Source organism: Mesoplodon densirostris, chromosome 7 (genome assembly GCF_025265405.1).
Source record: "Mesoplodon densirostris isolate mMesDen1 chromosome 7, mMesDen1 primary haplotype, whole genome shotgun sequence".
In the NCBI taxonomy this organism is placed as follows: domain Eukaryota; kingdom Metazoa; phylum Chordata; class Mammalia; order Artiodactyla; family Ziphiidae; genus Mesoplodon; species Mesoplodon densirostris.
In genome coordinates this window covers 97,397,832-97,425,705 of record NC_082667.1, presented here as the reverse complement: position 1 = coordinate 97,425,705, position 27,874 = coordinate 97,397,832, and the positions used below count along the sequence as shown (strand labels likewise).

The window sequence follows — 27,874 nt, the reverse complement described above, 5'->3', positions numbered from 1 at the left end:
GCAAAATACTAAAGTTATTTCATATAATTCTCACCACAACCATACAAACTAAAGAATGACTACTCACCTTTTTTAAGTAAAGAAACTGAGGCTCAAAAGGTCAAATGACTTAAGGTGACAAAGCTAGTGAGCAGCAGTCTTGATTCACTCCTGTTCCATATACAGTCCACTGACCCTGGGAGATAGAGGCATGATCTAGAAGTTCTTGGAATCCAGAGGCAGTTCCTCTGGACCTCCGAGCTTCCAGATACTCAGAGTAGGGAGGCCCAAAGTCCTGGATGTTCCCTGCCTCTTTTTGTGGATCATGAATACAACACAATTCCCCCTCAACTTCTTCACCTTTCCTGTCTGTCCTGGCTCAACCCCACCCAACTTCTAGCCCCTTCTACTTTTCAGGGGGTAGTGGTGGGACATATACCAACACCCTTGAGGATTTACTGTACACTTGGTCACACGCGCCCCTCATACCTAGGGCCCTGGGAGATAGGAAGGACAGGCTGTGTTTCTCCCTGAGAAACTAACCTTGACTTGGCCAAGGTCACACCTACTGGAACTCAAAGGAAGCTCAGAAACAAGCTCATTTACTAGTGAGCTCTTCCACTTTTTCACTTAGTAAAATCTTGACTGAGTAGAATCTGATCTTGATTATTGTAAACGACAGACTTCCAACTCCAGCCCACCTCCCCAAACCCCACCATCACCCAAGCAGGAGCCATGTCTTATGGGTGGAGGAGCCCATCACCTCTGGAGAAGTTTGGGGATTCTACCCTCTCCCTTCCTCCCGGCCACCCAGTTCCTTGTTCCCCGCTGTCCCTCTGGTCTAACGTCTAGGGTTAAGCCCAGAGTGGTGGGAAGAGTTGCGTCCCACGGTCACACTGGGCGCGCTCAGTGGCAGAGCGGGCTTCGGCCGGACCAGGGCAGCTTTGTGCGCGCGCCGCGGCTGGGAGCCCGAGTGCGCGCAACTCAGGGGCCTCCGCCGCAGCTGGGGCCGAGGACGCAGCTTCTCTGCTCGCCCGCCCGGGACGCCGCGCCACCCGCCCCCTGCAGCCTGTGTTGCAGCTGCCGGCCACCGGAGGGGGCGAACAAACGTCAACCTGTTGTTTGTCCCGTCACCATTTATCAACTCTCAGCACCACAAGGAAGTGCGGCCGCCACCCGCGCGCGGAAAGTTCAGCATGCAGGAAGTTTGGGGAGAGCTCGGCGACTAGCACAGCGGGGCGGCCCGGGCTAGCGCAGGGCGAGCGTGGGGGCCAGAGCGCGGCGTGGTCCTGGGAGCCTGTCCCGGCTTTTTCTTGGAGCGACGCTGTCCCTAGGTCGCTGATCCCAATGCACCGGCTCATCCTTGTCTACACGCTAGTCTGCTCAAACTTTTGCAGCTACCGGGACACTTCTGCAACTCCGCAGAGCGCATCCATCAAAGCTTTGCGCAACGCCAACCTCAGGCGAGATGGTAAGAGACTCAGATTTTATTTTTTTAAATTAAGTAATCACGTTTTTTGTTGTCATCATTGTGGTCCCACACCCCTTTTCAGTCTTTCATATGAACCTTGGTTGTGTGTATGGGCGGGGGTGGGGAGGGGGAAGAGGGGTCGGGTCCTGTCTCCAGTCCCGAGAGAGCCCCTTCTTCCGGAATGGACAGAGGGGTGTGGGACGCGTGCCTGAGGGGATCGGAGAGGTCAGGTGGCTCATCTCCCTGACCCTAGAGAAGTCATTTTGGTGTCCAACAGTCAACTGATGCTAGGATCCCAGAGTTGAAGAAAGTTGCAGGCTGCGCCGCACCACGGTCAGGCTCTTCACCTTTTGGACTGGAAACCCGGATAGATGGGGCATTTGTGATAGGTGGAGGGACGTCAAGAGTGTCTTTCTCTGGGTGATTTATTTTTATTTTTCTTAAGTGTGGGGAGAGGGAATGATTCATTTCAGAGGAAATGATAGCTGGAACAGAGTGACAACTTATTTATGTATTATTTATGTTGAGGAGACTGCGGTGTGCATACTGTGGTGTGCAGTATGTTGCCCTTTTCATCCCCAGAGTGATTTTTCCAGTGGACTTCAGCGTGGCTCAGAAACTCAGAGTCTGGGAGAAAATGCCTTTTGGAGTTTTATCTGTATCCCAGGGGGACCTGGCTTCTGCTATTAGTTGTCTTGCATAGAATTCTTTCCAACTGTTTGCAAGAAGCAAAGATCTTTAAACAGCTCTCCTAAGCAAGGTTCCAAGCAGGCTTGTTTGTTTTCCTTTACTATGGAGGACACCTGGGTCATTGGATCCCAACGATTTTAATTGTGTTTATTTACTTTCTGGGCCTCCACCAAGGTCTGAAGTTGATTTATTCCTGAATTCTCAAGTACAGCTGATGTTGCCAATAATTTGCAGCTGTTTCCACCATCTACCTGAACTGACCCATACATAGGTTTTTGTGTTTGTTTTTTTTTTCCCTTCATCAAAAATATCTTTCTTTCCTTCTGCTTGCTTAAAGTTCTAACAGATCTCCTAAGAAGATCACCAAGCTATTCTTAATGGCTTCACTCTTGGAGCTGGCAACATTTGATCTCTGGTAAATTCATATTAGCCTTCTTATTTTCTTATCAGTTTCTCTCTTGGTATGTCCTTAATTTGGACATCACTGAAAGGCTTCTGTGCTTTGAAACAAACAAACAAAAACTTTATTATATTTTCTGATGGCAAGTATGCTGTGTATCTCAGTGTGCTAAAGTCATCTGAAGCGGAGGGGGTACAGGGAAGCCACAGAGTAACCTCCAGGCAGAAGGTCACCCTGTATTTATAGAATTACCTTATCACAGTATTTTGTGTAAAATATGCTAGCAGTGCATTTTTGATAATGCTTCATCTTAGTGTAAGCACAAAATTTTCTTATTAATTAAAAAAAAGGTTTAAGCTCAAGACTAAACTTTTATAGCTTTGTTTCACTCATTAATGTTTCCACCAGGGACAATCTTCTATTCATTGAGTTTTTAGAGTTGTTAATGTTTGCACTTAATGTGCCCTTTCAGCTACATAAAGTAAAATGCCATTTATAATTTGCATGACTTCATAGCCATAATTTTGTAATCCTTAGCTTCCCAAGTATGAGTTACAAGAAATCAAGGACAGAAAATGAAAAATATGTAACCATTGCCCATTAACCCAAGATTCTGACTAAAATCAAGTCACGCAGCTCATATCTCTGTTTTTTGGAAAAGAATAATCTCATTTTACTTTTTGCTGTTAAAACTCTGTACATCTATCTAGTCTATAGGAGAAGTGCCAATACTTTATTTTATTAAAATTTGAAAACTACCCTGGATTTATTTCTTCATATTTTAGCTAGAGCTGTTTTGCAGTTTCAGCACACATACACACACACACACACACTTTGATTAGTTCAGATTGCTCAGTACTTAGCTCAGTGTCAATCTCATTTATAAATAAGGCTAGGAAAGGGGGAAAGGTAGTTGGATTAAAAGAAAACTGTATACAGAGTAAAAATAATTAACACTCATGATGAACTTTTACTTGGGGGAATTTTCAAAAGGCAGCTTATTCTTGTTATAGAGAGGCATTCTCAAAAAAAGGTAATATTGCCCCAAAGGAAAGCAGTTGGATCTTAGGAGGTGAAAAAAAGTCTTTACATTACAATGGTTTGTGGTCCTCCAAAGGGTCAGTACATATAAACAGATATACAGTACATTTGTAGTATTAGCAATTCATAGGGAGCAGATGTGATTAGAAAAAAAAAGAATGTCTAAAAAGCCTCCTTAACCAGGGTAGTGACGATATGAAGAAAAGGTTGAGAAACACTATTGTAGAGTTTTGGTGAGAGAGTAAGAATAAAGGGTCTTTGAAAAAGTTTAGACATCCACTGGGAAATTTTAATGGCAACAATTGAGCTGATGAGAGAAAGTAATAACTTATTATATTAAACCCTTGTTCTGATTCCAGACATTTTAAACTTGCTCTCTCAAAGTTCCTTAATGGCTCAATAAAGGGGGCAATACTCTTGATCCGATTAAGACAGGTTATAAGTTTGCGGAGGACATAAGCAGAGAATACAATAAGGGGAAGATAGAAGATAAAAGTTTCCAAACATTAATTTAGGGTCCTTAGAAGACCTGGCTCTCAGATTACAAGTTGTAGGAAATCTAACAAAAGATTAGATATGGCCCTTACTAGGGGTTTCAAAACCATTATCTAATGAGGGAACTGTCTTTACACTCGAGGGCCATCGTTTTGTCTCTGCTGACCCTGTTAGCTGCTGCCTAATGTTGGGGTTAAGAAAGGAAGAATGATGACAGGCATCCCCTGTTCTTGGCATGAGGTATGTTGGATCCTATCCAGCCTGATACAAAATCTTGTTTTTTGGTCTCCCAGTACCTAATAGCTCCAGGTAACTGAAGTAGTTAAGAAATGAATTGGAGATAAAGTGTGAAGGTTGGTAAATGATAGTCTCCTTCTACCCAGTGTAGGAGGCTGCTCTGTTGCAGTCTCCTGGCCTTTCAGAATTCTTCATCACATTATGTTCTTGTTCTAAAAGGGATGTCTGTAGAGCCCTTGCCAGGACTTGCAGAATGACAAAAGGTGACCCAAGGAAGAGGATGGTTGAATTTGGTCCCTGTCTCCAGGAGGAAACTAATAGGTTCTATAGCTAAGAATAATTAAAATATAACAGTTTGCAGTGCTTGAGTATTTATGCTTCCTTATATCATATTTGTTATTCTTTCTCAAACTGATTTACTTTTGAATCCCATTCTTGATCCAACTCTTAGCACAGAGAAAATCTTCCTTTAGCAATAGCATCTACATATTTTTATTTTAGTGCCTGTGCAGTTGGTGCTTTTGTTATAATAACTGGCCACACCTGGTGTTTCTCAGAGTGTGAATCAAGAAGTGTGAAGGTAGCAATTAACTGAGAGTATTGCTTACTTATTTTTAAATCTAACTAGATAGAGCTTCCTGCTTATGGGGTTAAGATTACAGATGCACTCTTCATTTTCTTGACCCTTTTTCTGCTTTCAGAAAGTACAGGTGTTGGTGGTAAATGATTCTGAATATAGTTCTGTTTTGTTGTTTAGTATGCCAGGACATGAAGTGTCTATTGTCTATTATCATTATCTTGTGATTGCCCTGCAATTTTAGTAATTGTAGTCTGAGATTCTTTTTTAAGTGGTCAAGCTTATTTCTTAACATGTTTCTATTGTCCTCATTGATGACAGCACACTGACTTTGGTGCAAAGGTCAGAGCTTAAAGGAAAGGCAAAAAAAACCCAGAGGGTAATTTAAACAAATTAGTTTTAACGTGTCTGAAAGCTAAGAATCACATTAGTGTCTAAATCTGAGGTTCTTCTGTATTTATATTTTTCTGTTCAACTCTAAGTGTATTAAGGCTACAGAGCATAATGGAGATTACATATTTTAAATGCAACATGGCTTTGACTTGCCACCATAGGTTATATTACTCAATAGAGGTTCTTTTAAAGAGGTGAGTTTAGCCAGATATCACCACAGTGTATAGTGGAAGATGCCATAAGGTTGTGAGTTATACTAATAACCATTGTGTGTTCGTTGAATGACAGTGATTTTTGAATACAGGATTTTTCCCTTTCAGCAAATGAAAGCAAACCTTTATTATTTTAGTACCATACGGTCAAACAATGGAGCAATGTCCCCAGAGTCACTTACATGGCACTCCTGAGCATATGTGGTCTCAGAGAATCCCATCATTCTGAGAGTCTGGAGGATATAGACATTTATGTCTCTGTCCTTGAGAGCTGAGTCATGATGCAAATCATCTTCCTTCTGGAACTTACTCTTGAACTTTCTTTGCTGAAATGATATGATTATTGTAAAAAGGCACTACCTGAATATTTTAATAAAATTCTTCCTGTATTAAAATAGGAGGCTAGTTCAAAATTTCTAAATTTAAAGTGCCCAGTGCCTGGATATCACTGAGGTCCCCTCACCCTGGAAGCCCCTCTGCAGCACAGCATGCCAGATATTGGATTTTATTAACTGGATCTGAGGTCTCATTAGGGTAATGTAAATCACAAAGGTAACCTGGTTAGTGTTTGACAACATTTTAAGTTATTTCAGACTTTTACATTTCAGAATTTATGCAATTTTAAAAGAGACATTTTTATATAACTTTTACGTGAAGGACAGTTTCAGCATAAAGCTACAGGGGGACGATGTACAGTAGCAAAAGGAAATAATACAAGACAAATGCTTCAGCAAAAATGTTCTGACTCCCCATATAGTATTTTAGGACCAAACGTAAGTCCTAAATAAAGGAATAAGCCTGTGAGACGCTAAAGTGCAAAAGTGCACAGACAGGGGCTTCCCTGGTGGTGCAGTGGTTGAGAGTCCGCCTGCCGATGCAGGGGACGTGGGTTCGTGCCCCGGTCCGGGAAGGTCCCACATGCCGCGGAGCAGCTAGGCCCGTGAGCCATGGCCGCTGAGCCTGAGCGTCCAGAGCCTGTGCTCTGCAACGGGAGAGGCCACAACAGTGAGGCCCGCATACTGCAAAAAAAAAAAAAAAAAAAAAAAAAAAGTGCACAGACAGGAAGAAATATTTTCTTCCAAGAATTTTCTTTTTTCAGAATAAGAATGAAGCATGCCTTGTTTCTTACAAGCATTGATGATGAATATAGTAATATATCTTTGCTCTTCACCCTGATATGCTGACATTCATTTATTAGCTTTAATTTTTATAGATTAACACTGTGTTTTTTTGTGATTTGTGCCGTGTGCAGACAGGGAGGTCATAGCACATGAGCTGTCCTTCATTATGAAGAGTGATCTTGTCCCAGGTTTGGGGTTTTTTACTTGAGCACTTTTTGTAGAGTTTTTATAAAAATGGAGAGTTTTGGGTGCAGTGCTTTGTCTATAAATATGAGCCAAATGTGATTTGAAACCTTGTATGTTAGGACTCTTGATTTTTGAAATTTGAAATCTAGCATGCCTTCTTTGGACTGAGGGAGCTCAGTGACAGTTCTTGAGTGTGGGCTCTGAGAATGGGTTGAATATGCTGTGTTAGTTTTGAACAGGTCATTTCAGATCCGATGTGAGAAGCTGCTGCTAAGCTCTGCATTTTGCTGAAACATTTAATAAGCTATATAGCAAGAGCCTACTTTTACAGAATTTCACATTCAGCAGCTTCAACTATGTAAAACGCAATCTAATGAACTAATATATGTGCAACAGATCCGCTTAAAGGCCAAATCAGTGTCACAACATGTATAAATGAAGTCATAAAATTCCTGTGGTAGACACTTATATACCCTTTTCCTTTACTTTCCATGTAGCTCTATCTCACTTGCATATGTGGTTTCCCTGTCCACAGCACAGCAAGAGCATGGTGTTAGAATAGAAAACAGGACTGGTTCGATATATTCACACTATTAGCATTGAGAAGTGACAGCTAGTTGTTTTCCTGCTTCCTCTTATTTTTTCAGTCTTTGAAAAGCATTCATAAGACCTGAGCAAGCACAGCTGGCTTAGGCTTCTTATTGAATCAGGTGAGAATAGTTCCAGCTTGCAATGGGCTGAATATTTATTTGTGTGCCCCCAAAATTTGTATGTCGAAATCCCAACCCCCAGTGTGATGATCTTAGGAAGTGGAGCCCTTGGAAGTTGATTAGAATCATGAGAGCAGGGCCCTCATGAATGAGATTAGCGCCCTCATAAAAGAGACCCCAGAGATATCCTCATCTCTTCCGCCACATGAGGAGACAGCAGAAAAACATGGAATCTGCTGGACTTCCCAGCCTCTCAGACTATAAGAAATACATATCTGTAGTTTTAAGCCACTCATTCTGTAGAATTTTGTTATAGCAGCCCAAATGGACTATAACCTCTTTCTGTATGTCACTGCAGAAGTACTATATTACAGCCCAGTAAAACTGATGATTTTAGAGGATGTTCTTGAGTCATAAAGGAAAGTTTAGATTGTATGTTTAATAGGTTTACCAGGATCATAAACTGGAAATGGTATTAGCTTATGTATATATGGATTTCAACCAGAAAATTGACAGTGCTTACTATGACAGCCTTGTGGAAAAGAACAATTATAGTCTGGATAATAATGGACTGTTATTATCATTCTTTTAGTGATAACTAATAGGTTTGTGTTAACCAAGAGGGAGGTGAACAGGAATTTTTATCTGCATTTTGGATTAGACCCTATTGGGTTCAGGATTCTGAATAACTTGAATGAAGACACAGAAAACACATTTACTTGCATATTTTATCTGGAAAAAATAGTTAACAGGTTGAATTAGATGAGTTTGGCTGATTTTTTCTATAAAGGGCCAGATAGTAAATATTTTAGGCTTTCCTAAAGTCATGAGGTCTCTGTTGCAACTATTCAACTCTGCCATTATAGCATGAGAGCAGCCATAGGAATTCATAAATGAATGTGTGTGGCTGTGTTCCAATAAAACTTTATTTACAAAAACAGGCTGTGGGCCTGCAAGCTGTAGTTTGCTGACTGCTGAATTAGAGAATCTACATACTCTTAGGTTGAAATGATGGGCTGAACCTATCAAAATGAAATTCAGCAGGGATAAGTGCAAAATCTAGCTCTTTGGTTAGAAAATAAAAACAACTGCATAATTACAGAATGGAATAACTTGAATTAATTTCAGTTTATGCTATGCTAGATAGAGAGATAACTGGTTTAGTTGAACACAGCTTATGCTTCAACAAATGATGTAGTTGCTAAACAACAACAACAGTGTAAAACTGGTATTAGTGTTAATACTACGTCGGGATCAGGGAGGCAGCAGTGCTCTTATAAATTAGCCTCTGTTCAGTCGTGCATGAGGGTGTTGTGCTCTTGGTCTCTCTCCTGTGCAGGATTCTGCCTCTTTCTGACTCCTTCAAACCCATGCCCTAAACCCACAGAGTTTACTACTCTCCTGTATTTAAACTTCCCTTCTTATTGTCTCCATCCTGTTAGCCCACACATATGTTTAAGTGTCTTTGCATTCTCCCACAACATATATAAGTTGTTTTAATGTTTTTCTTCATTTTAGCACCATATAAACTTCTTCGGTCTCACCATGCCTTACTGTCTCTACTTCTTGTTTCCCTTACCCATTGCAGTTGGAAGTCATCCCTACCACTCTGGGTGAGGTCACTGTGATCTGTAGCCTCCTTTGTGATCATTCTTGAAATGATCTCTTCCTTTGGTTTGACACTACCCCTCCTTTGCCTTAACTATTCCTAAATGTAAGTTTGAAATGGTGATAGAAATAAAGCCAGAATTAACACAGTACTTATTTTAGGTTCTTTGGAGAAACAAGATTAGAAAAGGCTTAAAAAGTGTATCTTATGTTTTGTTCTGTCCCTGTAACCATTATGAATAGTGAAAGTGGTGGGGAAAATCTGAGAATATAATTGGGATCTTGTTAATATAAAAAGAAACAACGTTTAAAGTTAAAACATAATGTCATATTATAACCTATCAAGCTCTACAACTGAAGCATTTTGGAGGTAGATATGTACATATACATTATATAAACTTATAATATTTAAAAAACAGAATACTTATACTATAGAAATATGACATTGAATAACCACATAGAAATTTTCCCTTATATCATTGAGTGCTCTTTTACTTATTTATTTTTTTGTCTCCTTGGCTCAGTCTTCATCTTCCTGTCTGCCCTTAAGGCTCTGGCCTTAGCCTTATCCTCTCACTTTTCCTCACTGTTAGTTTCAAGAGGATCTTAGTTTTTTCCAAAGTGTCAATTGCTACTTATATGTGAATGATGTGTAAATCTATTTTTACTGCTTCTGCTGTTTATTGAGCTTTTGATCTGTCTTTTTATTTCACTTCTTGAGGTCTGCAGTGGGTGATCCCACTGGCACTTAGAGGAAATGCTCCAATTCAGTAGGCCTCAGAGTGAAATTATCAGTTTTTTTAAATATTGGGTTATTCATCCAATGGTGAATTCCTTAGCAGTATTAATCCTTTTGTTGTTTTTCTTCCAGACACAATCATAATTGTTTTTGAATGAACTATTGAGTGAATGTGCTGACCAGGTATCACATTTTAGACAGGAATTGCACAACCCTATGTAGCCTTTTCTGACTCCCAATCCTCCCTAGGTAGAATTGGCTACTCCTTTGTTTTCCCAATGCTTCCATGGTTCTTATTTATTTACAAATCTGCCATCTGCTGATGTGAGCATACTTGTTATGTTTAATGAAGCTGTGCACCTCATTGTCTGTTTCATTGCTTGGCATGTAGGACTTCTCCTCAATAAGGTTTGAAGAGTCAGTAAATCAACCAATCACTGTCTTCTGTTTATGACTGATATTTGGGCCACATGAGCCCTATCAGATTGTAAATGAATGGGAGCAAGGATGTTTAAACTCTGAATCTAGGGTGACTGTAAGTTTTCTGTTAATTGTCTGGATGGCTGTTTGTATTATTGAACAGGATAAGGATTAGAAGAGGAAGAACAGATGAGGGAAGGTCATGAAGGTAGAAAATTAATTTGTGGATACTTTAAGCTTTAAGAGCTTGTACAATATCCATGTGGATGAAATCTAGAGGAGGGAGGTAATAGAGAAGCACTCATTTGCATGAAATGCATGCACAGTGAACATGAAGTAATCAACTATGTACTATCATGTTCTTAAAGTAAGTGGTCAAAGTGAGAGAGTGGCATGGACACATATACACTACCAAATGTAAAATAGATAGCTAGTGAGAAGCAGCCACATAGCACAAGAAGGTCAGCTCCGTGCTTTGTGACCACCTAGAGGGGTGGGATAAGGAGGGTGGGAGGGAGATGCAAGAGGGATGAGGATATATGTGTACGTATAGCTGATTCACTTCATTATAAAGCAGAAATTAACACACCATTGTAAAACAATTATACACCAATAAGGATGTTAAAAAAAAAAAAGGATGTGGAGAAAAGGGAACCCTCATACACTGTTGATGGGAATGTAAATTGGTGCAGCCACTGTAGGAAAACAGTATGGAGGATGCTCAAGAAACTAAAAATAGAACTACCATATGACTCAGCAATTCCACTCCTGGGTTTATATCTGAAAAAAACACCAACACTAATTCAAAAAGATACATGCACCCCATTGTTCATAGCAGCATTATTTACAATTGCAAAGATATGGCAACAACCTAAGTGTCTATCAACACATAAATGGATAAAGAAGATATGGTGTATGTGTACAGTGGAATACTACTCAGCCATAAGAAAGAACGAAATTTTGCCATTTGCAGCAACATGGATGGACTGGGAGGGCATTATGCTAAGTGAAATTAAGTCAGACAGAGAAAGATAAATACTGTATGATACCACTTATATGTGGAATCTAAAAAATACAACAAACTAGTGAATATAACAAAAAAGAAGCAGACTCATATATATAAAGAAAAAACTAATGATTACCAGGGAAAGAGGGAGAGGCAATATAAGAGTGGGAGAGTGGGAGGTACAAACTATTGTTTATAAGATAGGTATAAGATAGGTATAAGATAAGCTGAAGGATGTATTGCACAAGATGGGGAATATAGCCAATATTTTGTAATAACTGTAAATGGAAAGTAACCTTCAAAAATTGCATAAAAATTTAAAAATTAAAAAAAGTAAAAAAAAAAAGAAAAATAAAGTGGTATTCATGATTGTGGGTGTATAATACTAATAGCTGATATTCCTAGAGTTCTTATAACATGACAAAGTGCTTTCATAGCCATTATAGACAGTGGCTTGGTGTGAAGAATTGGTCCTTTCCAAATGACTTTGTTGAGAATTTCAAGATCACATATACTTTTAGACTGCTCCCTTAGGCATAAGCATGACACTTTGGGGTTAATTTTGGATTAATATCAATGAAATGTGGAGAATTTTCAACTGTTTCTCCCCCACGCAACACCCCCCCCCCAAAAAAAAAAAAAACCTCACACATACTCTGACTAGAATCAACTCCTTTTTGGTATACCTTTCCTTTCCAGAATTAGTATTTGAGTACTTTTACGTGAAGTTCCCACTACTTAATAAAGTTCAAAAGAAAGAAGAAGAAATAAATAAGGATCATGAAACAAGTCTTAAGGTTCAGTCAGGATGATTGACTATGGAAAGCTAAGGAAAGAGTAATGCACCTCCATTCTGTTTAAAGATTTATCTACAGAGAGAGAACATATTCACACTATTTTACTAAGGATTAAATAAGAGAGTTGCTATTGAATGGAATAAAAAAAGTATACATTTCCTATGAAAACAAAAAGTCCATAGATGAAGTTGCTAAACATGGAATTAAAAGATTTTTAGATAGTTGCTAATTAAAAAAGAGAGAGAGAGAGAGAGAGAGAGAGAGATGGTGTGAGAGCTATTTGGAATTTAGTTTAAGTACAGCATATGCGGAGATTATTTAAATACCCCAGGAAGAGCCTCTGTGGCTTTATATTATTTTCATTCAATTATTTAGTTTACTGCTTTTCACCAGACCCAACTGCAATAAACATAAATACTACTCATTTGTTCAAAAAAATATTTATTGAGTACTGACTACATGCAAATCTCTGGATGAAGCACTGAGGCAGAAACAGTTAAACCTAGGGCATACTCTCTATTCTGTTAAAGCTTATACTTCAGTTGATGAGATAAAGTATTCATGGGAATAAACAAAGGGCAAGACAGGGCCATCTGTGTGCCGCCATCATGTTACTTTGTTGTTGTTTTTTAAAAATACTCTGTCCTGTTGAGCAAATTGTAACTGTAAATCATCTCTCCTAATATTTAGTTCAGAAAAAAATGATATTGATTAAGCTGTTGTTGAGCACAGTACTATTTCAGGATTGAAAGACAAATCCTTTATTGATTATTACTATTACTGTTATTATATCAATTAAGATTTAAGCAGAAAAGTAACTTTTAATTGTAGAACTGGGAGTCATACATTCTTGGTTTTAGATTTTAGGCTAAATATTTCTGAACCATAAAAACAAATATAGGGGCTCACTTACCTACCCAGGAAGACTTTTTAACATGTGATATGCACTATGATTATTTGACCACTGGATGGCAGCAGAAAAAAGACAGCTTTGTGCATCCTATTTTTTTTTTTTTTTTTTTTTTTTTTTTTTTTTACTCCCTCTCTTGGTTGGGCATATCAGTTCAACTAGGGAAATTTTATATTTTCCAAATACATTGAAAAGAATAAACTACAAATCATGGTAATCTGTCATTAATATATAACTATTATAGTCCATATGACCTCAATAAATTTTCAGTATAATTAAAATATGTTGAAAATACATGACTATTTTACTGCTTTGTACCCTTTACTCATCTAGTTTGCATGTATAAAATTCCTGAAAGTCCAACTTAGAAACATTGATTAGTTGAAAATCATTTTCTGAACAACAGTAGCATGTGCACAGCCACTGGTTGGCAAATTTCCTTTGAGTGCATGGCCAGCTAGTTGGCCACTCTAGACTTGCAGTAAGTCCCTGGAGACTCCTCATTACTTGTCAGGTGAATGGGTTTATCAAAAATAAGTTACTTTGGGGGACAAAAACATAATTATGATAACAGAAGTGAGAAGTCATCTTCTCTGAACGTTGCAGTTTCTGAGATCCTAAGGAGACACAGGGCAGAGTGGTGAGCATGTAAAAGTGTAGGAACATGAAACCTGCAGCTCTCTACCTAGATGCAGAGCAGTAATAAGTTATGGGTGTGCAATAGCCACATAATTCCACATTAAAAAAATTTGGTTGTGTTCATCCAGCTTTAATAAAAATTTCAAAGTGGTATACAAAAATGACAATTTTTAGTGAATGCTTTAGGGCAGATTGGAAAACTATGTATTGGGGTCTGTATGAGGCTGAATAATGACCCTCATGTCCTATTTCTGGTACCTAACTGTTATGTTCTATGGCAAAGACTCTGCAGATGTGATTCAGCTTAGGATCTTGAAAAGGTGAGATTATCCGAATTATCTCAATGGGCCCTGATGCAATCACAAATGCCGTTATGGGAGAGAGACCTAGGGAGATTTGACACAGGCAGAAGAGAGGGCAATGTGACCACAGAAGCGGAGATTTGAGTGCTGCTACATCCACAAGCCAAGGAATGCTAGCAGCCACCAGAGGCTGGAAGATGCAAGGAACAGATTCTCCACTTGAGCATCCGGAAGGAGCAAGACCCTGGCAACACCTTGATTTTGGCTCTTTGAACTGATTTCACACTTGTAGCCACCAGGATTCTAAGAGAATAAGCGTGTGTTGTTTTAAGCCAGTAAATTTGTGGCAATTTGTTACAGCACTCACAGGAAACTAATAAAGGGTCTTTGATGTGAAAGATGAATGGTTGAACTGCCTATTTGTTGAGCAGTTTTCTAACTGTAAAATTTCATTGGCCAATAAAGCTGTATCGACATTTTAATGGTGCATTTTGATCTCTGCCTTTGAGAATTCTCCAGTAAGACAAGCCTTACTTCTGCCCTAGTTCCATATCAGAATATTTAGGAAATTCTGGTTCCAAATCTTACCTATTTTTCAGATAAGATTAAGTCCTGACATGATGAAAAAGACAGTGATCCTATTTCATCATATCTTCATTGATTCTTAAAATATTCCCTTAACCTAAATATGTCATTTATGCATTTGTTGGCTCATAGTTTGTTAATTGGTTTATGCCACAGAGTTTGTCGTGAGATTATTACGTGTCAGTTTCTATACTAAGTTCTGGGGCAAAGTGTTGAAAGTGATGTGATAATAATTATTTTGTTAATTAACTATATGATAATCAAGTGATAATAGCTACCATCCACAGAGTACTTATTGGTATGGTGAGTATGCTGATGTAATATGATGTGTAAGTGCAATGATTATATTATATGTTATGTGATGGAACATAGATATTTCTAGATGACATATTTGCAAATATTAGGATTATTAGAAATTTGGAGTTTAGGACAGAGTCAGAGAATTCCAGTTGAATCTCTGAGCCCAGTTCCCTTAGCTCAAATTGAACCCAATTCTTGCCACTGTTGGCCATCATTGTCCAACAGAAATATAGTGCAAACCACTGTTATTTTAAAAACTTTAGTAACCATATTAAAAAGTAAAAAGAAAAGCATGAAGTTAATTTTAACAATATATTTTATTTAATCCAATCTATATCCAAATATTATTTTCAATGTTTAATAAATGTTTTTAAAATACTGATTTCTTTTTATATTATTTTTATCATATTGAGCCTTCAAAATATGATATGTATTTTATATATACATATAACACATCCTATTTCAGACTAGTCACATTGCAAATACTCAGTAACCACATGATGCTAGGCATTACTGATTTGAACAACACGGTATCTTAAGATTATTTATGTAGACAAACACAAGTTATCACTGGTGTTTTTCCAACATAAAAAAATATTGAACTTATGAAAACTATATCTCCCTTTGTTGCAACGTGTTTAAATTGACTGTGTCACTTTTTAGGTGAATTAATAACCCAGTATGGGCAAGTTTTATGTGGTTTATATTTTGTTTTCTTATATCAACATCGTTAGAGTTGACCTTTCTGGTTATTTTCATGTATACTCTTTAAAAAAAAATTTTTTGCAGTCATCTCATAAACCTGCAGTCAACCGGGCTACTCAATTTATATTATATGCAGGTGCAAAATTTCTGATATTTGAGAAGCTTCTTTTGAAAACAGCAGCTGGCACTTCATTTCTCTGCTATGGATGGAAAAAAGCTGTGTTTAACCGGCACTGGTTTTCCTTTTCATTTACAACTTAATTTGACTTAAGTAATGATAATATTCTCTTTTTATCACTTGACCAGTTTAAAGAATTACTCTTTCTGGCTGATCAGTAAAAGATCTATAAAAAACAAAATACTGCCATGTGTTTAGGAGGGGGTTAACCTATTATATATTTGGTACAGATTTTTATTAAATTACCCATATCTCCCTGGCTTTAGAAGCTTTGGACAGCATATATTTGGAGCATGCCTTTTTTTTTAAGGAAAATTAAATGTTATGAAAACTGTGGTTTTGCATTTTAAAATTTCAGATCTATCATTCATTTACTCCGTGGCCAAGAAGTGAAAGGTGATTAATAAAAGTTATTACAGAAATATAAATAATTTCTACTTTTCCTAAGTGACATATTTCTACGAAACTTTTGGTTGGATGTTTGTTGGTGTGGCCTTTTAATCTGCTTGTAATTTGGGCAAGCAAAAGTGTTCTATCAAGTAGAATGGCTTGTAAGGGTGTACTTTTTTTTCCTTAACTGATTTTACAAACATCTCATTGGGTTGTGTTCCTGTGAGAGGCTTATATGCAATGATGTTATGTAAAACTCTCATTGCTGTAAAATGTATTTCTTTCAGTGGGGGTTGCAACCTGAGTTGCCCATTTTGATGTCTCATCCCAGGAAGGACCTCAGCTTGGTGTACCTAGTTTTCAAAACAAACACCCAAGATTGGAAAGGATAAGGAAGGCTAAGAAAGGCACTGCTTCATGAGCTCAGAATCTCTTCAACAACTCTTTATGTCAGGACACAGCATGACTACTTTTGTGGAAAATATTTTATTCATAAGACACTTTTTGTTTTCAGTGAAGAAGTGGTTTTGAAAACAGTGACTTTTTTAGTATGCCCTCATGCACTCTTCTCACTTACCTCTACTTGAAATTGTATCATTCATTTTTATTTGTGTATGTTCTTTATTCTCCCAAGAATCTAAGCTCTGTTAGGATAGAGACTTTGTCTCTTTTATTCCCTACTGTATGCCTGGCTCCTGGGATAGTACTAGGTGTATAGGAAATGCTCAGAAAGTATTTGCTAAATGATTGGATGAACATCAGCAGAGTGCAATTCAGATGAAGCTCAATCTTGAAGCAAGAGCAAGGTCTGTGGGTAGCAGTGGTGGACCGACTTGGAAGCTAATGAAACTTAAGCTTCAGGGTCCTTCCCTTGCTAGGTCCCTTCCAAGGCCCTATTATCTAATTTTATATTTATAATATAAAATGATTTCTTAAAGAGAGCATCCCAAATTGTATGTGTCAGACCCCACAAAATCTGAATGCTTCCTTGGTATTAAGGTACATATCTTGCCATTTGAGTTTATTCTGAAGAAATGTGAAAATAACTTCTACCAGATAAACAAATTAGTACAGCAGGACTCCGTTACCCCAAGAGCTGGCTTAACCACATGGTCTAGTCTTAATTTAAAACATTCTGACAGATTGATGAGCACAGTGATTGCAGTGCTTTTGTGTTATTTACCTTGTATGCATTTTCGCTTCCATGATTGAGACATATATACATATATATATACACACACACCACGGGTCTGTTGTACAGCAGTCCCCCCTTATCCACCGTTTCTCTCTCCATGGTTTCAGTTACACGTAGTCAACTGTGGTGGGAAAATATTAAATGGAAACTTCCAGAAATTAAAAAAATATCACAAATTTTAAATTAGGTGCCATTTTGTGTAGCATGATGAAATCTCCTGCTGGCCCACTGTAGTCTGCTGACAAAGTGATTCATCTTTTTGTCCAAAGCCCTTTTGTCACTCAGTAGCCATCACAGGTTATGTTGAGGTATCATAGCGCTTGTGTTCAAGTCACCCTTATTTTATTTAACAATGGCTCCAAAGCCCAAGGATAGTGATGCTGGCAATTCAGATATGCCAGAGAAGTCTTAAAGTACTTCCTTTAAGTGCAAAGGTGAAAGTTCTCAACTTAATAAAGAAAAAATATCATATGCTGAGGTTGCTAAGATCTATGGTAAGAACAAACCTTCTATCTATAAAATTGTGAAGAAGGAAAATGAAATTTCGCTGGTTTTACTGTTGCATCTCAAACTGCAAATGTTAAGGCCACGGTGCACGATAAGTGCTTAGTTAAGATGGAAAAGACATTAAGTGTGTACCATAAGATATTGAGATAGAGTAAGAGAGAGAGAGACCACATTCATATAACCTTTATAACAGTATATTGCATATTCATATAACCTTTATTATAGTATATTGCTATAATTGTTCTATTTTATTATTAGTTATTGTTGTTAATCTCTTACTGTACTTAATTTATAAATTAAATTTTATTATAGGTATGTATATATAGGAAAAACAGAGTATATAGAGAGTTCCGTACTAGCCATGGTTTCAGGCATCCACTGAGGGTCTTGAACTGTATCCCCTGTGGATAAGGGATACTACTATATTTGTTCCCAAACATATGTCTTCCAGTTGTACACATTAATGTAATTACATAATTTAAATATTGTGTGATACAACAAAACAAAGGAGAGTTTTGTTTCCAAAAATATTTAATTGAATACTTTTTCCAAGCTTTAATGATGAGTTTCTAAAAAAATATGTTGTTGAGTTAGGTATGAGTGAGACAATTGAACTATTCTCCAGAGTGAAAATCAAATAAAATAAGTCTAAGAAGCCTGAATGACTCCATCTATAAATTACTTCATATGTATCTTTAATTTTTTTTCTACTTTCAAGAAAGAAAAATTGGAAATTATGGATGAGTTATGGACGTGGCTTATTCAAGAAAGATTACAAAGATTTTATCAGTATGAGACATACTGAAAGAAAAGATCTTTGTATTTCATCAGAACTTGGTCACTGGAATGCACATTTTTATATTTAAGCTAAAAAAATATAAAACTCTCCATTTTAACTGGTGTTTTAAATTGATCAATCCATTGCTGTTTCAACTATGTTGATAAGAGGGTTCCCAATGTGTATACAGAAAAATAATGTCACACGAGAGGGAAGGGATATGGGAACAGATGTATATGTATAACTGATTCACTTTGTTATAAAGCAGAAACTAATAAAAAAAAGAAAGAAAAATAATGTCTTAAAGAGACACATCCAATTTATACTAACAGAGGTTAATGAAATGTATTATTATGAAAAGGAAATCTAGCCTGATGAGAGGCTGTATGGAATAATGATTAAAGATAGCAAGAACTGAGCTGAAATCCTGCCCCTACCACTTGCTAGCTACATATTCTTGGGAAATTACTCAACCCCCTCAGACCTCAGAGACTGAAAACAAAAAACAAATAAACAAAAAAGAGAAAAACACCTATATTATAAAGTGAATGTGAAGATCAGTTACTAGATGGAGAGCTCTTAACACAATGTCAAAGAAACAATACTTAATAAACAATAGGGTATTTAGATTTCTGCATTAAGTTGTTTATCAGGGTTTTTTCACATTTCAACATTTTTTCAGAGTATACATTAAATAATAAAAGTTGTACCTTACTACAAGTAGTAGTAATGGCTATTTCTAGAGCATGTTTATATGATGACTTCATAGACTCACTAAATTTTAGGGCTGGAAGGCTTCTTTGAGGTAGACTAGGCCATCTTCTTGCTGTACGGTTGATGAAATCATGGCACAGAGAGAAGTACAGTGACTTGCCTAAAGTCACACAGTGGATCAGATTCAAGTACAAGTTTTCTAACCTCTCATCTGTTACTCTTTCCATAGTATCACAGATGCCTCATGCCTATTGTTAGGTATGACAACAGGCAATTTCAGTAAAGACTGGAGGTAAGAATGAAAGAAAGTGGCCTCACCAACCTCTTACTGATTATATCATCAATACTGTCTATCTTTCCCTCCAGCATTGTGTTCAGTTTGGGCTTTTTTATGGCAAATATAATGGCTATAATTTTTTTTTATCATTTTGAACTAAAAAGTAGTGATAAGAATTGAGAATTTGTGATTATTCCTTTTTTTTTCCTTCTTTTTAAAAATTTTATTTATAATCTTAACCTTAGTGTTCAGCTTACTGGAGTATTTTTAAGTCAAAGATATCAAGCTAGTTTGCAGCCTGTTCAGGAGATACTTGATTTTTTAACAATCTGCTTTCTGTGTATAAAACATGAATCTAAATAAAGTTGAAAGTCAGGATGAAATCCACTTCTGAGCTGCCAAACAAAGCTTCCTTTAACATCTAAAAGCAATATATACAAACTAAGCTTAATAGAAAGGACAAAAACTTAAGCTCCCTTAAATAATCTTAACTGAGTTTAAAAAGTAGACAAATCAGTTTTATAATGTAATCAAGGAAAAAAAGTAAATCCTTTCCTGGATTTTAAGCAGCACTTCGGAAGTGAGTTTTGCTTGATTTATCAGTCATTTACAGAATATTTACTGAATATCTAACCAGGCACTGTAGCTTCTAGAGATGTGCTGGTAAAAGAGACATGATTCTCCACCATGGGAGTTTTATGGTGGGGAGACTCTCAAGGCCAGTAGATTGTAGGCACCAGAGTAACTGCCTTGAGCTAAACAAGCCAAGAGAGCACTGAGGGAGGGACCTCCATCCCAGAACCAGTGTAAGAGTGGTTCCCCAAAACTCTTCCCCAAAATGTTTTATGTTGCCTCAAAATGTAAATAATGCCTCCAAGGATAGAAATATATAGGTGAAACCAAATCTTTGAAGTCCAATCAATCAGCAGCCAGATTTCATATTTTCATAGAGGCCAATATCAAATAAGAATTTCACAAAGGAAAGGGTTTCTGCTTTATTCTATAAGCATTGACTTAAGATCCCTAATTCATGTTTCCTCTTCTCCAGTGTGTTCAGAAATGCATAGGCCTGACATAGATATTTGTTTCAGTATAAATCTTATTATCTAAATCATGAGTTTCTAAAACAGCCCCAGCAAACAATTCCTGATCTGGAGGTGTTCCTAATACCAAAAGGAAGGTACAGCTCCCTATCCAAAAAAAAAAAAATCACATATGAAAATACGGTGGACCTTTTAAAATAGCATGTTTAGTAGAGAAAGCAATTGATTTTCTTTACAAAATATTAATGATAACAACACCCTATTCTTGAAATATGCACTAGAAAGAAAATCTCCATAGTGCCCTAAAAATGAGGCCATCATCTTCCAGGGAGTTGTTGGAGCTGTGTGATCTCAAGACCATGTGATCTCAGTGAGACATATCGCTGTGAGAGAGCAGCTCTCTTCCCTGGAGAGTTCCCTGTCATTACAGGAATGATTTCCTAGCCTCACTCACGATACCCTAACAGCAGGTGGTTCTGAATCCATAATGGAGATGCGGTAGCAAGGCCCACACCTTTGCTCCTTGATGCATCATAATGTTGGCTACTACAGAAGGCATTGGCTGTGTTGAGTGACTTATGGACAGTCTACATTTTCTAGAGGATTTTCGAGGAATAACCATCACTTCTTGGAACTCTTTCCCTTTCTAGTCACAAAGAAGTTCTTTCTTAGGCCTTAGATTTTTCTAAAGCATGGTCAATCACATCTCAAACTCTCACTTAACTACATCAAGAACTTGGAGACTTGGTGATAAGAGAACTCACAGAAAACTTGAAAAGTCATTGATTTATTTGACAAATAATTACTGAGCATCTGTTGTTAGTAAGGCACTGCACTAGGTAGATAAGATGAAGATTTAAACAATCTATTAGATCATCTCTACATTTATATATTATGTATATATTCACACATACACACATATACCCAGATGCATGATAACATTTTACATATATGTATATACACAGGTATACACATACCTGCACACTTATTTATCTGTTCAAATGTATGTTACACATATCATAAATATGTTCATACATGACCTAAATATATGTGATATCATTAATGTGGCAGTGTTAATTATATATGGTAAGTGTTAAAACATGATGCTGTAACAGTTCTAATTAGGGAGAGTTACTAACCCCAGAGAATCGGGAATCCTTTTATGGAATAGAAAATGGTGTTTGAACCAGACCATAAAGATGATATATTTTCTAGGGCTGTTGTATCAAATTACCACAGCCTTGGTGACTAAAACAACAGGAATTGATTCTTTCGCAGTTCTGGAAACAGCGAGGTGCCAGCAGGGCACAGCCAGCAGAGGCTCTCGGGGAGAATCTGTTCCTGGCCTTCTCTTGGCTGCTGGCTGTCCTGGGCTGTGGACACATCACTCCAGACTCTGCCTCCCTGGTCACACTGCCTTCTCTTCTGTGTGTTCACTATCTCTTGGCTCCTTTTATAAGGACAGCTGAGATTGTATGTAGGACTCAGGTGAATAATACTGTACAGGGTAAACTCCTCAAGTCTTAAACTTAATCGTATCTTTTGCCATATAAGGTACTAGTCACAAGTTTCGGATATTAGAGTGTGGACATATCTTTTGGGGGGGGCACCATTCAACCCCCTACAGATGAGAACCTTTCAAAGGCTGAGTTTGAGGAGAGCATTACAGGCCGAGAAGCTAAACTAAGCAGAGATGTAGGGGCAGGAAAAGAAGGCATATCCAGTAACAAGGAGGAGCGTAGGAGAGCAGCAGTGTGCAGAGGACAGGGGAGAGGGAAACGAACAAGGGTCAGGGGCCAGGCCACGGAGACCTTGTGCTCCTGGGCATCCAAGTTAAAATGATGGGAGAACCAGTAAGCACCAGATAGGACTCTATTAACATAGTGAGACCTCACCAAAGCCTACATGGAACTGTTAGCCATGAGAATAGAAAGGAAGGGAGAGATCTCAGCAGTAATTTAGATTCCATTGAAGAGAATTCCAAATGCATGGATAACTGGGAGAGGGTTAGGGCATTAACAACAGCAGGGAAATTAGAAGATTAAAATGATGTTTGGGTTTGGATGTGTTGCTTCAGTTTCCAGCATGACATCCAGAGGGATGAAAGGGTAAGGGAAGAAGAGAATGTCTCTAAAGTTACCATCTTAGAGAACTCCTTCCTTTAGGGGTTAGGGGAACTAAGCTTCCTTTTTTCATTATATTTTAGAAAGTATACTTTTTGACACAGAGGATTATTTAATGCACAGGATTTTTCACACACTGATAGTAAGTGAGGTCAATCTCTTTTTGTTGTGTCTACTGTAATACTGTTATGTGAATGTTGCTATGATTCTTTGCATTTTGTGCTAAAGTAATTTAATTATGACCTTATTAAAGTAACATGATTATATTTGCTCTTTGTTTTATGATAATGACTGATAAACAAAGTGCTAATTGGCATTACAGTTTTGTGCTAAATTTGTTCTGATAGTCAAAAGTTTAATTAGGATTTAATTTGCACATCAGCCTGAGTAGTAGTCTATCCCGATATTTCTTTTACTTTTTTTATTCAGGGAAAGTTATTTATTAAGACATGGCCAGGGTTCAAAGTTTTGTCACTGTATGTAGTGTTAATACTGGTTTTCAGGGAAGGCAGTTTTCTTTATTAACCAAGGAATTATGCACTTGGTTCCAATTACATCATTGAATGTGAAGTGTTTGTTGTTTCAAGTGAAAAATCACTGGATTATCCTTTGTCCAGTTGAAAGCAATAGCTTCTACACTAATGTTGGTGTTAGTCTTTAGTTTTTAGTGTTTGTAATTAAATTTTTGTCCCAGGAGCTTATTTCTGGTTCAGTTCAGATCCATATAAACCTTATGGTTTATCAGATATTAAACTTATCAGATATTAATTTCTCCTGGGGCACCTGGTGCTCACCTTTTCCCATGTATCTCCCGTTACTTTTATTCATTTTATTTTTTAACTATTTCCATTAGAAGTTATATCCCTTCTCCCCACCCCTGTTATGCTCTGAGGTCGCAGTGAAGTGCATCCAATTTCTGCATTAGGAATTAGCTGCCATAGGCTTCACTGCCAACTTTCACGAACTACAGAATCCTGGGTCATCTGTCTATTGGAAATAATACCATTCTGTGGTATCATTAGAGCAGACAATGAAAGAATCAAAGGAGATCATGTGAATTTAAAAGTACTCTGAAAAAATTCACTCTGAAAAAATTCAAAGTACCATACAATGTGTGGTATAATCATAATGTATGTTTAATGCTATAGATATTTAGTTATTTATTTTGAAATGACACATTCAGACCACAGAGAAGGAAAGGTAGATGGATTAAAGTTGTGCATCTCAAAATATATTGTGCATATGAACTACCTGGGGATAATGTTGAAATGTTGATTCTGAAGATTCAGGAGGTCTGTCATGAGCCTGATATGGTGCATCTAACAAGCTACTAGCTGATGTCCATTCTGCTTGTTTGTGGAGCACACACTTATAGCAAGGAACTAAAGAACTAATGCAGGTTTCTCCCTAGTCAAATATTAGAAGAATTTAAAAGTACATATATATAAGTTTACACCACTTGTGGATGCATTCTTGATAATACACATAGGTCTGGGAGGAAGCATAAGAAATTTTTTAATCCCATTGGAGAATCAAAGCACTGTAAAAACTGGAAAACAAAATTAATCTAACCAGGGATTTTGCTGTTTAAAAAAGCTTTGTAGTGATACCTCTTTTAATGCAAATTTCTGTCTAAAATAACTGCTTTGTAAACATGGGTTTCCTCACTGAGTTTTAAGAGTGGATTTTTAATTTAAAGAAAGAGTTAATGTATAAATTACAATCTGTGGTCAATTTTTTCTCTGTTCAATAAAGATGATAATTTTGGTAGTTACATCATTTCATTTTTTTTCCTTTAACATGTAGAATTATTATAGCAGGTTAGCTATCATGGATTAATATCATTTGTTCTTAATAAGAAAATTTTCAGAAAATATTCATCTCCATAACATAGGCCAGGCTGGGGATGCCTACAGTGTATCAAGAATTGGCTAAATGTGGGGGATACAAGATGAGTGGGCATGGTTTCTGCTTTTAGGAGCTCATTTTCTTCTGGGGAGACCAAGCATTTTTGCATAAGCATTGACAAAACCCTGGCATCTCTCTGCAGAGGGGAAGCTCTGTGCTCTGGATAAGGGTGGGTGTGGGGAGGTAGTGTGGGTTCAGCAAAGGTGGCAGACAGCAGCTTGAGCTAGGTGTTAAGTGGTCCTGTTTGGAAGGGCAGGAGTGGCAGACAGAATTCCAGACAGAGAATTCTAGAGATTCAGTAAGTAAGAAGACACAAAAAAGCTATGTACATTGCTCGCAGAATAATTTCAGGTACAATGGAAAATCATAATCAATCATCACAGAATTTGTTACGTGGAAGTCAGCCAGTCAATCTGTGACCCAGTCAAGTCAGGATGGTCTATGGCAACAAAGTGAGATTTTACCACTTGAACTGTAACTTTCTGAAGTATGGAGTACTAAAAAGGCTCAGTACTCTTTGGAGCACTATATCTTTTCCTTGTGCTAAGAATAAAATTTGCCAAATAAGCTTTACTTTTACTCTAGAAACAATGCTGTAAATTTTGTATCTGTAGGCATGTTTATGATTTCAGGGTTTGGCAGAATATTCCAGTTCCCATGAAGTATTTTCTGCGTTGATCATCACACTTTATTACATTTTTTTTTGTTGTTTTTTTAATCCCCCTTTCTCCTGCTAGAATGTATGTTGACAAGCTATAGGGCAATGACTGAAGCTCTTATTCACAGCTATGTCATGAGGAGAGTGCTGGAGCATATTATTTATTAAGGATGCAATTCTGTATTGGACATTCTGGTCCAATGTTTAAAGGTCCTTTAAACATTCTAAACAACAGATAAATTTTAAAATGCACTTAATATTTACAATAGTGTTAATATTTTATGCAGGCCATTTGGTATAATGGGCCCTAGTGTTCAGTAGACCAGAGTTGTAGAAATGCTAGGTTAGTAGAACAAAGAATGGAAGGAAGGAACTTTAAGTGCAGCCCCTGCTGAGCTGTTTGATGACTAGCAAATTCTCTAGGATGGTACTTAGTTTTTCCATATGCAAAATGAGGACCTTGGGCTAGTTATACTATAAGTCTCTTCTAGTTCTAAAATTTTATGGTGTGTATAAGTAAAATATCACTGTAAAGTCTTTTAGGGAGTTGACCCCAATGTTTGAGTGTTTCTTAAAAGTACTTGATCTGGCAGGCAGGATAATCCTTTACATTTATCTGCAGTAAAGCATAAAAGTGATGACAGATAGCTATTGGTGCAGGCGCACCTGGCAGAGCAAATGTTGACATAGATTTAGTATGACATAATCATGCTTTTCTTGTTATTTATCATTGGAGAAGGTGTATTTGTGAAAAGTTACATACAAGCTGAATCTCATTCTCATGTCGTTGTTGTTGTCATTTATAAAATGTTTATTTTTGTCAGTATATGTATATAGCTAAAAAATCAAACAGAAGTCTCTCAACATTTACAGTAATGAACAGTGATCCTTCCAATCTCTTTTTATGTGCAAATCCCAATTCCCCGAGTACTCTGGCTTTTTTCTTTAATTGGCAAATGTTTTGTTATTTCTTTGCATATACTTCTGTTTCTAGATTTGTCAATTTTAGGCATCATTTACTGTCCTTTTACACTGGGAGGTGATGATTCATGGGTTTTGAGAGGAAGGAAAGGTAAAAATGCTTGTTCAATCTGTCATGCTTAATGGGAAGACTGCTAATGTGATTTTAGAGATGTTTTATTTTTGTTTCTATAGAATCATTATGGACAGTAGTTAGATCATTAAGACATAGATAGCCTTGGCTCTTTTGGATGTCTAGTCTTCAAAGACTGAATTGTAGAGACAGTTCTAGGTCTTTTCCAGTGTACATGAGAGCTGAGTGGTGCCCGATGTCCTCCTTCTTCAGATTCCAAAGATGAGGCTCATGGAGTTGCCTCTGCATTTACACACCCCTCTTTTGGAAATGCCTCCCTCTCCCTCACCATCCCATTACACCTGTCTGCCTGGACACCCCTTCTTTTCCTTCCAACTCAAATCCAATGTTACCTTATCTTCTCTGTCTAGAGCACTTTCCAGGAGTTGACGTCTCCATCTCTGTTCCCACAGCTCTTGGTGCTAGTATTTTCTATATTTTCTTATTAGTGCTCAATGCATTTCCTAGACCTCTCCCTTGAATGCAGACCCTTATCTTTAATTCCCTTATAGATACCTCATAGCTGTCTCTCAGGTACCTCAAATTCACTGAGCACAGAGCTAAACTCATTCTAGGCTTTTCTGAAGTCAGTTTCCCTTCAGTGCTCTGTATCTTGGTGAATGACACTCTTATTAAGAAGAGTCCCACTCCCTTCCTGTTGTCATTTAATCTGCAGTCCTCCACCACTGCAAGGAGCAGGTAGAAATCAGAGCAGGTCCCCTTAAAATCCTCCAATGCAACGGAATAGCCTTGGGTAAGGCCCATGTGTTGACTTCTTCAAACCCCTCAAGCCTTTGCACAGACATGCACCCTGGCTTCTGGCATACTAAACCACTTGGGATTTCTGGAAAATAGCAGTTCTCTCTTTCTTCTGGGATTTCATTTATACTGCACCGTTTTGGAAAGCCCCTTACTTCCACCTCCTAAACAAATTCCCATCATCATCTATGTAGTTCCTTCTCCTCTTTCACCAGCTCATCTCGCAACCCTTTCTGAGTTCCCTCAAAACTGAGACAGTGCCCCTGCAGTGGGCTGCCTCAGGTCTCTGGGCTTACTTTCCCCATAACACCTGACACTGTGGTGTAATAGACACTGAAAAGGTTAGCCACTGTTTATTAAGAACTTGTTTTGATCCAGGAATTGTACTAATTGTTTTATAGATAGTAGGCCATCCAAATGTGATTGTCTAATCACTAATATAACAGACATAGTTGTCAGTTTACCTGCCTTACCTATGACGCTTCTCAGAGACTAACCATAGTCCCTGATGAGAGGGCAGTGGATCCCCTGCCATGCCCCACTGGCCTCAGGACATTGGGCAAGGACAGACACTTGATTCAGCCTGGGTCAACCAGATTCTCTCTCACTGAAAGCTTGAATTTCGGCTCAGAAGCTCTAATGATGTAGGAGGTCACTGAAAGCTCAGCTGAGAGGAATGGCTGCTTTCCATTCTGTGGGTACAGAAGTAAAGAAGGCCAATCAGAAAA

General features: G+C 37.7%; 1 protein-coding gene across 4 annotated transcripts in view; it reads left to right on the top strand.

Moving 5' to 3' along the window:
• The first annotated feature begins 984 nt into the window (after window positions 1-984).
• The window catches only part of PDGFD (platelet derived growth factor D), a 237,040-nt gene continuing 210,150 nt past the window's right edge, over window positions 985-27,874 (top strand). For all 4 annotated transcript variants that reach the window (XM_060103889.1, XM_060103887.1, XM_060103888.1 and 1 more), the window contains exon 1: window positions 985-1,450. In XM_060103889.1, coding sequence (XP_059959872.1) covers window positions 1,327-1,450 — 124 coding nt within the window. In that variant the 5' untranslated portion in view covers window positions 985-1,326. The remainder of the gene's footprint in view (window positions 1,451-27,874) is intronic.